Raw genomic sequence first — 13,022 nt, forward strand, 5'->3', positions numbered from 1 at the left:
ATACACATCACATTTGAAAAACACGAGGAACAACTTTCATGACTCATTTGTGGCCATTATATGTTCCGTTTTAGTCCAATATCCCAGTAACACTATAGACAGACCCTTCACAACCACAGGATACACACAAAAACACACACACACACACACACACACACACACACACACACACACACACACACACACTCAACTTACAAGAGGCAGCCACGTTTTTAAAAACATCTTTTCATGTGTATCTTGAGGAGCTGCTGCCTGTCTGCATCTGGAGCACTTTTCACCTCCATGTGTTTCATGACTTTTTTTTTTAACATTATGAATGTAATTTTGCTGTTTTCTTGTTTGATATGTCTATTGAGTAAATTCCAATAGTGCACAGCTTGGTACATCACTGTTGGCTTGACTGAATTTGTTTTTGCTTTAGATAATGATTCCCCTTATCACATGTCTGGTAGAACAGTCAAAATCTAATACGAAATAAAAAGAGTCTATGAAACATTTCTGATAAATACAAGCAATAAATAAAATAATCTATTTTTAACACATAACTAAGCTCTACAATAATGCAACGTAGCAACATCCCTTCTTTTGTTACAACATTGCACAACACTGCTCTGTTTTGTAATATTTGTTTATATTGTTCACTGTAACACAAATTGTTGGGCAATCCTCCTCTCTGGATCAAATGATAACTATTGCTCTATTTTTTTACTTTGATAATTGTTTGTACGTGATTATGTTTTGTTGTTGTAAAATGAATTACTTTTTCTTTAGCAGCACTCTTGACTTGTCTCATTCTCATTCTCTGTTCTCTTTGATTCGGTCTGTGACATAAAACCAGAGTCAAGTGTCTAGTTGTTTTTTGAGCCAAAATATTTTTCACATCTTTTGATAACAGAAATATCATTTCTCATTTTAGCAACTATTAGCAACTTAGCAATACTTTTTGTCTTAAATACATTCAGGACCAACGAATAGCAAATCAAAATTTAAACCTATATTATTTCATCGTCAGTTTATGCTGAGATATACATTGTTGAAACATCTGGAAACATTTAAATATTGACCATAGAAGACAACTGGTCATTTGTGGAAAAATGTACAGCAATGGCCCCAAAGTGCTTCATTAAGGCATCCCATACCTTACAGAGCTAATAACTGAATAACTTCATTTTAAGTCTTAGCGTGTCCTATTAACTAAATAGGTCTTTATTCATGATAATGCTGTCTGAGTCATGACTCATGACAAGAATGCTGCTGTGAAATAATGTAAGCACCAACTATTTTCTAATGTTCACATTCTCTCAGGCAATAATCCATTTGTTGACAGTAGTGTCACTTTTGTAATTTTCCATTCAGGGTTGTTTTTTCTGCTAGAAATTTCAATAAAATAGCCTCGTAATGAGAAGAGGTTAGAAGAGCTTGGAAGATAGTTTCCTGGGATTAGAAGACCAATCAAAAGGAACATTGAGCATGCATTTAACAAAATGAAATCTTGCAAAAACAGTCAAACTGAAAAGCCAACCTAACACTACCTCTTTCAACTAAGTGATAAAATTTAGATTAAAAAAAGAAGGTAACCTGCCAGCATCAGTGAAAACTGGTTAATGCTGCCAGTTATATTGTTGTTACAACCCAGGATAAAGTAGCTGAAAACCACAAATCTCCAACAATTGTTTCAAGCAGTGTTTCAATGTGAACATTTTATAACTGATAAATAATGAATGGAAAACCCTGTTTGTTAAAGCTGTAGACTGTAACTCACAGAAGAACTCTCTTGCTCAAATCCCACTGAAGGTCCATCCATAATCTACAACTGCTTTATCCTGAAGAGGGTCACGGGGCTGCTGCAGCCTATCCCAGCTGACTTTTATGTGAAGGCAAGGTACATCCACTCCATCGCAGGGCCAAAACAGAAAGACACCACAGACAGACATGCATGCGCTCATTCACACCTACAGGCAATTTAGAATAACCAATTAACCTGACATGCATTTGTTGGATGGTAGGAAGAAGGTGGAGTACCCAGAGAGAACCCACGCAGGCACAGGGAGAACATGCAAACTCTGCACAGAAAGGCTCCTGCCCCAGCCAAGGCTCAGACCCCTGACCCTTCTTGCTGTGATGTAGAAGTGCTAACCACTGCACCACTATGCCGCTCCCCACTAAAATGTACAATTTTAAAATTACATCTTTTATACTTAGTGTCACAGCAGAAGTCAAATTGTGACCATGCGTTGCTAAAGTTTGGATTAAATATCTGCAGGCTCTCTTTGGTCACCAAAAGCTCCAAATCGTCCAGTGGAAATGTCTCAGTAATGTCTAAAGCCACCATTCAGCCCTGAATGAAAGCTTTAAACATGTATCTCACATGATTGTCCATTTTTGTCTCAGAATCATGTAGTGTAAAGCGGCCTTGAAGAGAGAAAAATGTTGCGACTGTTGAATATTCTTTTTCTTTCATGATGTAAATATTTTTAAAACAAAAAACAATCCGATCTCTCTAAATATGTGGGTGTGTGGAAATATTTAAGTGTTATCTGAATGCAACTGGACTTGCTTGTGGCTCTTGAAGACGTTTCAACTCTTAAAGCCTCCAGGAACCTCAAGTAAGTCCAATTGCCGACTAAGAATCTTCACAGACGTGTAGAAATGATCCACCCCAAAAGTCCTGAACTCATTAATAACATCCTTAAAAATGTGGTCATGATGATGTGCGGTGAAGCCTGTGTCTTACCCGCTGTTTCATTTTGGCACAGTTTGGCAAAGTGTCTCGACATCGGTTGTGGATAGTAATATTGCATGCTGGAAAAAAAAATAAAGACACAAGATAAAAACAAATAAAGAACACATAACATTCACCTAAAACAACTCATTATGGCCTGTATCCAAAAATGTGGACACTAAGACATTATTTTAAGCATGCTTCACCAGGAGTTCAATCCCCCACTCAGGACTAGATGACTTTCAGTTTAATTCATTTCAGTTCAAAGGGATTTTATTTGCATGAAAGGTAAAAATAATGTTGCTTTAGTTTCTCTAAATATTTGGAGTACACAATAACTGTAGCATGAATTTGAACACAATTAAGACCTCAGAAACTCTCAATCCACCGACATGGTTACTCTGGATGGTGTACCCTTGGCCTCCAGCACCACTGTAAGGAAACTAATTTAGTTATTTTGTACCAGGACTTTAAATCACAAATAAAGCAAATCTCAAAGACTGCCTACCACCCTCCCTCTCAGAGTGCAGGCACCTAGAAATAGAATGCCTGCCCCCCACACCCTATAAGAGTGGGGGGCTGTATGTTTTTCAGTGGATGTGTATATACTCTTACTGAAGTCAAAACTGACTGAACTTTTTGCTTCTCAGATACTCTACCCACCCCTCACTGTATAGTGTATGTAGATATAGAAATACATTTGCTGAAGAATGTTACTTACTAGAGCAGCTGAGGGCCTCCTTTGCTGTAATGCTCTTGTTGCATGCTGAACAGAGAGTGGTTCCTGAGACTGTGAGTGAAGTGAAGAGGTGACCATTGCTGTAACGTGCTTCCCTGTCCCTCGCCGCTTTCTCTCGCTCCCTTATGCGTTCCCTCTCTTTATTCTGGAAGAGAAACACAAAGAAAATGTGAAAAACTTCTTGCATATTTGTCAATGTCACAAAACATATTACAACTGATGCATGGCTTCTGCTCATTGATGTCTGTCAGCATCATGCTTATTGCATGTGTCTAAAGACAGATAGGACTTAAAAGCAGCAAGATGTCATGAAAACAGCATTATTGCTAACCATGTGGATGTGTCAAACTAACTGTGGGGTCAGTGGGGTCAAGGTAAATTACAGCAGCTGTATTAATTAAAAGTTGTCAATTATTGAGTTATGGCCACAAAATGTCAGTGCCAGTTTTTAAGAAATTACCTTAACATATTCCTAACATATCACATTCAAAAGAATGGGGCTGATAGGTAGGATGGATGTGAGCTCATATTGACTTGACCTCTGACCTTTGATCACCAAAATGCACTTAGTTCATCCATGAGTCCAAGTGAATGTTTGGGCCAAAATTGAAAAAGGTCCTTGAAGGTATTCCTGAGATATCGCGTTTACAAGAACAGGAAAGATTTAAAGTCACAGTGAATGTCACCCCTGACCTTTAAAAAGCAAAATCGAATCACTTCATCGTTGAGGCCAAGTGAACATTTGTGCCAAATGTGAAGATATTCCCTCTGGGCGTTCCTTACATATCGTGCTCACAAGCATGAGTCAATGTAAGATGACACTGACCTTGACCATTGACGCCCAAAATGGAATCAGTTGATCCTTGAGATCAGAGCTAAAGAGCTAAATAACTAAAAGGCTCAACAGAGCTGTGACTCTTGGTCAGCTTGCCTGCAGTGCTGAAAAGAAACCTGGGGTTGTTCTTGTTTTCCTCTATTAATGATGAATAATAAGCGATCCAGGCATTATGGAGCACATTGTTATATGCTATTAGACTCATAATTAGTGGGATGCCACATCCTTTCCAGGATTTAGCAATGTCTGTTTTAAAGAGTGCATTTGTGAATTGTACCAAGATGCTAGTATCCACGTCACCAAAATGAATGTTAAAGTCATCCACTTTTATCACTTTATCACTTTATCAATTAGTATTTAAGGATCGAAGAAAAGTCTATGTCAGATTCCTGACGTGTTGTTAAACTGCAGACTTGTTTCAGACTTCTGAAAATAGCCTTTGGTTCATAGGGTTCATTTGTTAAAGGTTTATTCCCCTGCACATTAGCCCTGATGCTGAACACAGGCTCCGCTAGCATCGCTTAGCTATACAGCCACTTCTTTTATGTTGAATGGTCAAAAATTGAATTGTTCACAAATTGGCTATAAGAACAGTGATGTGATAAATGAGTGCCTTTTTGTTCCTATCTGCAAAAAAACAGTGCAAAGAAGATCAGTATCTCTTAAACAATGAGTTTGTACACCAAGTGGCAAATGTTTTTGTTTGTTGTGCACAAAAATGCAGATACCAGTGTAAGTGTAAGTTTTTACACTGCACAAAATTGTAGGTTACAGAGGTAGTCGCAGTTCTCTGATAAAATGAGTAAGGTATGTCACTATGGTGTATGCCTGTTAGAAAAATTACTCAGAGGCTGGATTCAAAATCAAACACATCGGACATTTATTCTTGCAAGTAGGAGCAAATACATGTACACTCAAAGAAAGATGTCCAGCATTGCTCAACGTCTCTCCTCCGTAGGGCAGCTTTTATACAGTATGACAAGCAGTTGACATCCACCCCCATTCCCTTTAGACCTAAGTTCAGTTGTAGGTCACAAGATAAGGACATATGGACGTCGTATAATTAGACATTGTAAAAGACGTTGTAAATGACGTTATAAATGACGTTATAAATGAGACACTGGGAACTTCTTAAACCACAGGCAAAGAAAATAAAACTCATCTTATTTTCTTTGCATCAATGCCTCACCAGTTAGTCCTCAGAAGTTCAATAGCATTCTGTCATTCAAATGGCTAGCAGTCATGATGACTGCATGGGGGGAATGGAAAGACACAGCAAAGCAGGGTTCTCAGGCATAAAGGCAGGATTGGGCCTTGACGTTCCACACGGGCCTCCTGCAGGAGTCAGGGTGCACCAGAAGTGTGTGGACAGTGCTGAGCACTAGAACCAGCAAAAGAACGGTTTCAAGCGAGAGCAACTTCAGATCCACTCAATCAAAGTGTTCAAATGAAGTTGAGACAGTACATCAAAAACAGGTGACAAGTCCCACAATGAGTCTCAGGCTCTGACAAGGGATTGTTGTCATGCAGCCTTACCATCAGAACCTGTACAGCACACTGCAATAGCTGCCAGGTAAACCTTTATCAAGGAGAAGGCTTTGCCCTTGTCCAGTAATTATTGCAGAAACATTATGGGTATAGAGCACTGGAAGGGAACCTCAAACACTGCCGCTTACAATCATACAGTGACCTGGTAGACAAGGATACATTATTCCTGATGGTTGTAATGACATTCAGTGGAAGTTCCAGTTCATCCAGGTTTAGCCTCTTAAGGGCCAAGTCCAGACCAACAGCCATATTAGGAAGGGATGCAATATTCCCCCTTGTGCCTGCAAGGTTGATTGTAAAGGAGCCCTGCCAGTAAGGGGATTTCAGAATTAGAAATATGCCCTTCTTCCATACCTGGGCAGCAAAGGTGGGGTCAGGGCCAAAGTTGGGAATAGCTTTAAGAAGAAGTTGCAGCCACTTGTTGTAGTCAACTTTGACTATCCCCACTGGTGCATCCTGGGACACAAAATGTGGGGCACTGATCATTGTCCGTTGAGGCAAACAGATAAATGCTGGGCACACTACGGGCACCCAGATCTGATTGGTTACCTCTGGATGGAGTTTCCATTCCCTGTACAGAGGATTTCTTTTGAAGAGAGGGGGTGCAAAATGGGACCCTACGTCCAGGATGGAGGGTGCTCTCAGTGACGAGATTCTTGCTGCTCCACAAAGTTGGTGAGTAAGTAAGTCTCTGCAACGGAGTGGAGCACAATCCACTTTGTTTGTAAAAGTATGCTAACACAGTTGTGTCTGATTTCCAAAAGATGAAGAACCCACACTGCATTCACAGTCCTGTGCTCATGGGTGGTTCCCAACCCCTGACAGATCCCATTGGGGTCCCCTGTGTCAAAAAACCGAGGAACATGTTCCACTGAAACCTCCACCAGGCGGGCCATGACAAGTGTGGTCCAGGCTGAGGAATGCAACCCAGCATTGAAAACCGCGGGTGTACAGGTAGCCTTAGGGAACTTCCACTATAGCCGATGCCATCAGTCCCAGCAATTGTAAGCATGTCCTGAGGGGCAACAACTTGCTCCTGTGAAAGAGGGCTAGGCACACAAGACATGCCGTGGCTCTCTACACTGACAAACAGGTGCTGCAATAAGAACCTTGTTTGCTCCAGCAGCCTCTGGTGTGACTCTGCTGCGAGAAGCCAATTGTTTATGTGGCTACGTGGCTATGCATATTTCCTGGTTCCTGAAGCTGCCACTGTGCAGTTGACAAACACCCAAGGGCTTACCAAGAACCTGGATAGAAGGACTATAGACTTGTAGAAGTTGCCCTCGAAGGCAAACCTCAGGAAAAACCTGAAAGGAGCGTATATTAGTTGCAGGGTACTCAAAATGCAGTAGGGTTGAGTGTGGTAGCATGCTGGACTTGCAAGACATGAGATGTCTGTTCAGAGCCAAAGTTTGGGTGGAGCCCTAGCTCCCCTTTTTGTGCAACGACAAAATACCTTGAGTAGGAACCACATTAGTTCAACACCAAAGGCACATCTTGTATCGTCCCTCTCATTAACAGGTGATTATATCTCATCCCATAATGTGACGCATGGGAAGAAACAGTTGAAACGGGGTGAGGTTAGAGGGAGATAATAGCAAACTGTACACTCTATTTACTGTCCCGCACCAGGCGGATTTGTGAACAGTTAAACTAATCTTGTCATTAGGCAATTATATGATATTACTATAAGGCATGGCTTCACAGGTTTAAATGGGCAAGTTACCCCAGAAAGAAATGCAAGAGACATTGACATGCTGGATGGCAGTTAGTGAATATACTGTATCAGATGCCAAGGACATTATTAATGTGCTTAAACCAATAAAAACAGCTGCTGTCAGGAGTTCAGTTTTGTCCTCCGTTTTGCCCCCGATCACCTCTCCTCCTGTGTCCCCTGTCTTTGTCTGTGGCCACGCCACTCACCTCCCGTGGCCACGCCCCTCACCAGTCCCAGCAGATGCAGCCACTCACCCCTGATCACCACCTGCAGGTGTGCTGCATCTCCCTGATCACCTCCCCAGACTATAAGTAACCTGCCCCTGCACAACTCTGGTTGTCGGTGCATTTTTGTTTAGCCACCCGTCCGTCCTCTGTCTGCTTTCCGTCCGTCTTCTGTCTGCTCCCCGTCAGCTCTCCGTCAGTCCTGTACCTGTTCCCGTTCCTCCGGCCTCTGTGTCTCCTGCGGATATCCCCGTCAAAATCATCAGTCGGTGGAGTTGCCCTCCCGGCTTGGAAGATTGTTGACGCCGTCCCTTCCGCTGGTCTGCCGGCTGCCCTGTTACCCGTGTCCCCCTGGAGCTGTCGGTTGAGTTGCCCTCCGGAGAGAGCCCCGGAGCAGTCGGTTGAGTTGCCCTCCCGACTGGACGTAAAGTGGACACGCTCGGTGCCACATTTTGGTTTGTAGTTTTTTGTTTGTTTTTTCGCTGGACAATAAAGACTGTATTTGTGGAACTTGAAAACCTTGAGTCTGTGAGCTTGCATTTGGGTCCTGGAAAAACACCCCACCATATAACAGAATGCACCGACCACGGAAGGACCCAGCAGCCACAGACTCGAATCCTAAATACGTGACTTTATTTCAATATTTTTCCAATCAGGCCCGCCTGAATGACACGGTTTCCGCTGAACCCCGGACTGGGTTCGAGGGAACCCGCCTGGCCTTCTGGGACCCCCCCAGAGGGAGGCGGCGACGCCGGGGTCACTGCCATCCGGTCCTGCTGCGCCCTTAATCTCTGGACGTGTAGCCGTCAGTCCAGTCCATCGCTACGAGTGAGCCCTCAGTCCCGTCGGTCGCTACGAGCGAGCCCACAGCCCCGTCGGTCGCTACGAGCGAGCCTACAGCCCCGTAGGTCGCTACGAGCGAGCCCACAGCCCCGTCGGTCCCCCCTACGAACTCTCTACCCCCGCAGCGCCGGCGAGAGATCCGGGCGCCATCCGGGCCCGGGCGTTGGCCCTCAAGTACCTGCAGCATGGCCTATGCGGCAGTAATGCTGCTCCTTCGTTCCCCGTCGCTGGACGGGTCATCGACGTCCTGCCTCCAGCTCCTGCTGCCTTCGGATGGGTCGACGCCCCGCCTCCTGCTCCATCCTCCTGTGCGGTCGTTGCCACGCCACCGGCCCCTGCTGCCTCCGGCGCTGTCGACGCCCCACCTCCGGCTCCATCCTCCGGCGCGGTCGTCGCCACACCCCTGTCTCTGTCCTCCGGCGTGGTCGTCGCCACGCCTCCGACTCCGTCCTCCAGGGTGGTTGGCGCCCCGCCCCCTCCTCTATCCTCCTGTGCGGTCGTCGCCACGCCACCGGCCCCTGCTGCCTCCGGCGCAGTCGACGCCCCGCCTCCGGCTCCATCCTCCTGCGCGGTCGTCGCCCCATCTCCGTCCTGCGGCGCAGTCGCCGCCCCATCTCCAGCCTCCGGCGAGGTTGACGCCCCGCCTCTGGCTCCATCCTCCTGCGCGGTCGTCGCCACGCCCCCGTCTCCGGCCTCCGGCGCGGTCGCCGCCCCGTCTCCGGCGCGGTCGGCGCCACGCCTCCGGCCCCGTCCTCCGGCGAGGTCATGCCTCCCGCTCCGGCCTCCAGCACAGTCGCCGCCCCGCCTCCGTCTCCGGCCTCCGGCAAGGTCGGCGCCACGCCTCCGGCCCCGTCCTCCGGCGAAGTTGTGCCTCCGGCTCCGGCCTCAGGCGTGGACGCCGCCCCGCCTCCTGCTCCGTCCTCCTGTTCGGTCGTCGCTCCGGCCTCCGCCGCGGTTGGTGCCACGCCTCTGGCCTCCGCCGAGGTCGGCGCCCTGCCTCCTGCCTCCGGCGCGGTCGGCGCCACGCCTCCGGCCCCGTCCTCTGGCGAGGTCGTGCCTCCGGCTCCGGCCTCAGGCGCGGACGCCGCCCCGCTTCCTGCTCCGTCCTCCAGGGATGTCGTCGCTCCGTCTCCGGCCTCCGGCGAGGTCGGCACCACGCCTCAGGCCCCGTCCTCCGGTGAGGTCGTGCCTCCGGCTCTGGCCTCAGGCGCGGACGCCGCCCCGCCTCCTGCTCCGTCCTCCTGTTCGGTCATCGCTCCGGCCTCCGGCGCGGTCGCCGCCCCGCCTCCGGCTCCATCCTCCATCGCGGTCGAAACCCTGCCTCATCATCGTCCTCCGGAGAGGTCCCCCGAACCCGTCCTGCCCCGTGGCCGTCCTCCGGAGCGGTCACCCCAATCCGTCCTGCCCCGTGGCCGTCCTCCGGAGCGGTCACCCCAGTCCGTCCTGCCCCGTGGCCGTCCTCCGGAGCGGTCACCCCAGGCCTTCCTGCCCCGTGGCCGTCCTCCGGAGAAATTCCCCGAACCTGTCCTGCCCCGTGGCCGTCCTCCGGAGCGGTCACCCCAGTCCGCCCTGCCCCGTGGCCGTCCTCCGGAGAGAGCCCCTGAACCTGTCCTGCTCCGTGGCCTTCTTCCGTCCACCTAGGTTTCCTGTCTCATGTCTTGTGTTAGTGTTGTCCTCCGGTCCCCCCTCCTCCCACCCGGTCCGGTCCAGTTTTGGTCGCCGAGAGGCTCCCTTTGAGGGGGGGGTACTGTCAGGAGTTCAGTTTTGTCCACCGTTTTGCCCCCGATCACCTCTCCTCCTGTGTCCCCTGTCTTTGTCTGTGGCCACGCCACTCACCTCCCGTGGCCACGCCCCTCACCAGTCCCAGCAGATGCAGCCACTCACCCCTGATCACCACCTGCAGGTGTACTGCATCTCCCTGATCACCTCCCCAGACTATATGTAACCTGCCTCTGCACAACTCTGGTTGTCGGTGCATTTTTGTTTAGCCACCCGTCCGTCCTCTGTCTGCTTTCCGTCTGTCTTCCGTCTGCTCCCCGTCAGCTCTCCGTCAGTCCTGTTCCTGTTCCCGTTCCTCCGGCCTCTGTGTCTCCTGCGGATATCCCCGTCAAAATCATCAGTCGGTGGAGTTGCCCTCCCGGCTTGGAAGATTGTTGACGCCGTCCCTTCCGCTGGTCTGCCGGCTGCCCTGTTACCCGTGTCCCCCTGGAGCTGTCGGTTGAGTTGCCCTTCCGACTGGACGTAAAGTGGACACGCTCGGTGCCACCTTTTGGTTTGTAGTTTTTTGTTTGTTTTTTCGCTGGACAATAAAGACTGTATTTTTGGAATTTGAAAACCTTGAGTCTGTGAGCTTGCATTTGGGTCCTGGAAAAACACCCCACCACATAACAGCTGCAGCTTTGTGATGAGAAAGAGCCCATGCGTTAGCATGATAGAAAAGAGCATGTTAAGCAGTGCAGGAGATTCACCCACTGCGGCTGCTTTGAGCTGTCCACCCAGACATCTCAGGACGATACACAAGCAAGTTATACACAGATGTCCTTCTAGCGAGCACAGGGCTGAATCCATGCTTTAAAACCCTGCCTCAACCAGAAGACAAGCAAGGAGAACCTGTCTATGCACAGATATTGGAGATGTCAGCAGATCTTCACCACAAGACAAAGTACTTTATTGTGTCTGTCTGTGCACGTGATTGAGACAATGAAATCCCACTCTTCCTATAGTTAACCTAAAAAAAAAAAACAAGGACAGCAAGCCTATGACTGATTTAAATAAAAAAAATCCAGCGAGATACAGAGGAGCAAGTCCGGTCTGGCAGGTACAGAGTAGACAGCAAAGATGGGCCTAATCTCAGACCAACCTCCCCACAGAAAGAGTGCATTTGGGGACCTTTTTTAAAACTCAAAGAGTGTACTCCAATGGAACCAACATACAGGTGAAAAAAAGGAGTTGATCATACACAAGTGTGTCTGGTTCTGTCTGCTCTATTCCACTGCAATGGTGGAAGGACAGAGACCATGTCAATCCCCTTCTTGCCTCGTTGGCCAGCGCCAACAGCGGACAGCATGTCTTTTCAACTGCAGGAGAATGTTAATGATGAAAGGTCCCTGCTGTTGCCAGAAAATGTTGACTGTTTTGTTTTCCTAACAGAAAATATGATTTCAGCTCCAGATGAAATGCCCCTCTTAATGCTGCTGTTGAAAGCTCCCATAATGTTCTGGGGACGAGTTTATCAGTCTATTTATTTTATTGGACCACCACAAAACTTTCTGACCACCTCTATGACCTCCACTAGATAAATTGGCAAGCCTTCCTTAAAGGCCCCAGACTCTGCCTCCACCTAAGACTACAGTGTGGAACTGCGTTATTTACGCACAAAGCAGTAACCTTTTAAGCAATTTACAAGAATTATTTATAATGTTAGTTACCTCTTCCCAAGCTTGTGATCAGCCCGTGGAGGCCAACTCGTTGTCCCATAAATTCATTGATTAGATCCCGAACCTCCAGACAAGTATGTCAGTTTCATCCTGTGTGAATCTTTTCATGGTGCTCATGGTCTGCTCCTTCTTCCTTCATAAAAACCTGAGAGTGTACTGTGTAACGGGGGTCTTAAAGGGGATGAGAGGAGCTGGTTTGATTGAACATGGTTAAGGTCGGCTGTGACACACCTGCTGAATATAAATTCCTCCTACATCCTGCGCTTGTGTTCACCAAAATACCAAACACATTTGCCACACCTACTTGCGCCGGTGCAAGTTGCGCTGTACCGCGGCGGATGAAAACAGGGTCCAAAGTCTTGTTTCAGCTCAGCTTCTTCAGTGTACTGTACATATTGACTCCTCTGACAGAATTGGGAGATTTAACCCACTGGATTGAAAAGGGGCTTGTTTTTAGTCGTTCCAAAGGTGCATTCTTTACATTTCCTGCTGTTCAATTCTGTCTTCCAAGATGTTGTTGGACAGCACTACCATCTTTAACTTGTTAGCCCCCTGATGTCCCCACATTGTTTCTCTAATCATGAGCCTAAAATATATGGGTTGTTTTCCAAAAACTATTGCATACTTCTGGTCGCAGGTGACCATGCACTTATATGATATAAGGCAAATTAAACTATAAAAATCATATTGCATGTAAAACTTTCACAATATTAATGGGATTTCTTTGCAAAAGTCCTGTTAAATCCTCTTTTCCTCTTAACACCTTCTCCGTGACTCTTCACCATTTTTCTTTTGACTTGGTACATGTTTTAACTACGTCATTTTATAATACAAGACACATCTATTTAGCTAGTTTGCAACATTAGAGAATGAAGGCTCTGTCAATATAGCTTGCGATCATATTTTTGCCATGCTCTTATCCCAGCAAGATATTTATATCTTTGTCAAAATGATTTC

General features: G+C 47.2%; 1 protein-coding gene across 1 annotated transcript in view; it reads right to left on the minus strand.

Annotated features, from left to right (window-relative positions):
- The window catches only part of LOC138214405 (rho guanine nucleotide exchange factor 2-like), a 48,196-nt gene that overhangs the window by 33,686 nt on the left and 1,488 nt on the right, over positions 1–13,022 (minus strand). Inside the window, exons 2-3 of the mRNA XM_069176005.1 lie at positions 3,444–3,606; positions 2,735–2,802 (exon numbers count right to left, since the gene is read on the minus strand). Coding sequence (XP_069032106.1) covers positions 2,735–2,802; positions 3,444–3,606 — 231 coding nt within the window. The remainder of the gene's footprint in view (positions 1–2,734; positions 2,803–3,443; positions 3,607–13,022) is intronic.

The sequence above is a fragment of the Embiotoca jacksoni genome, unplaced genomic scaffold (assembly GCF_022577435.1).
Source record: "Embiotoca jacksoni isolate LCO1_2020_lvr unplaced genomic scaffold, fEmbJac1.0.p SCAF_7, whole genome shotgun sequence".
Lineage (NCBI taxonomy): Eukaryota > Metazoa > Chordata > Actinopteri > Embiotocidae > Embiotoca > Embiotoca jacksoni.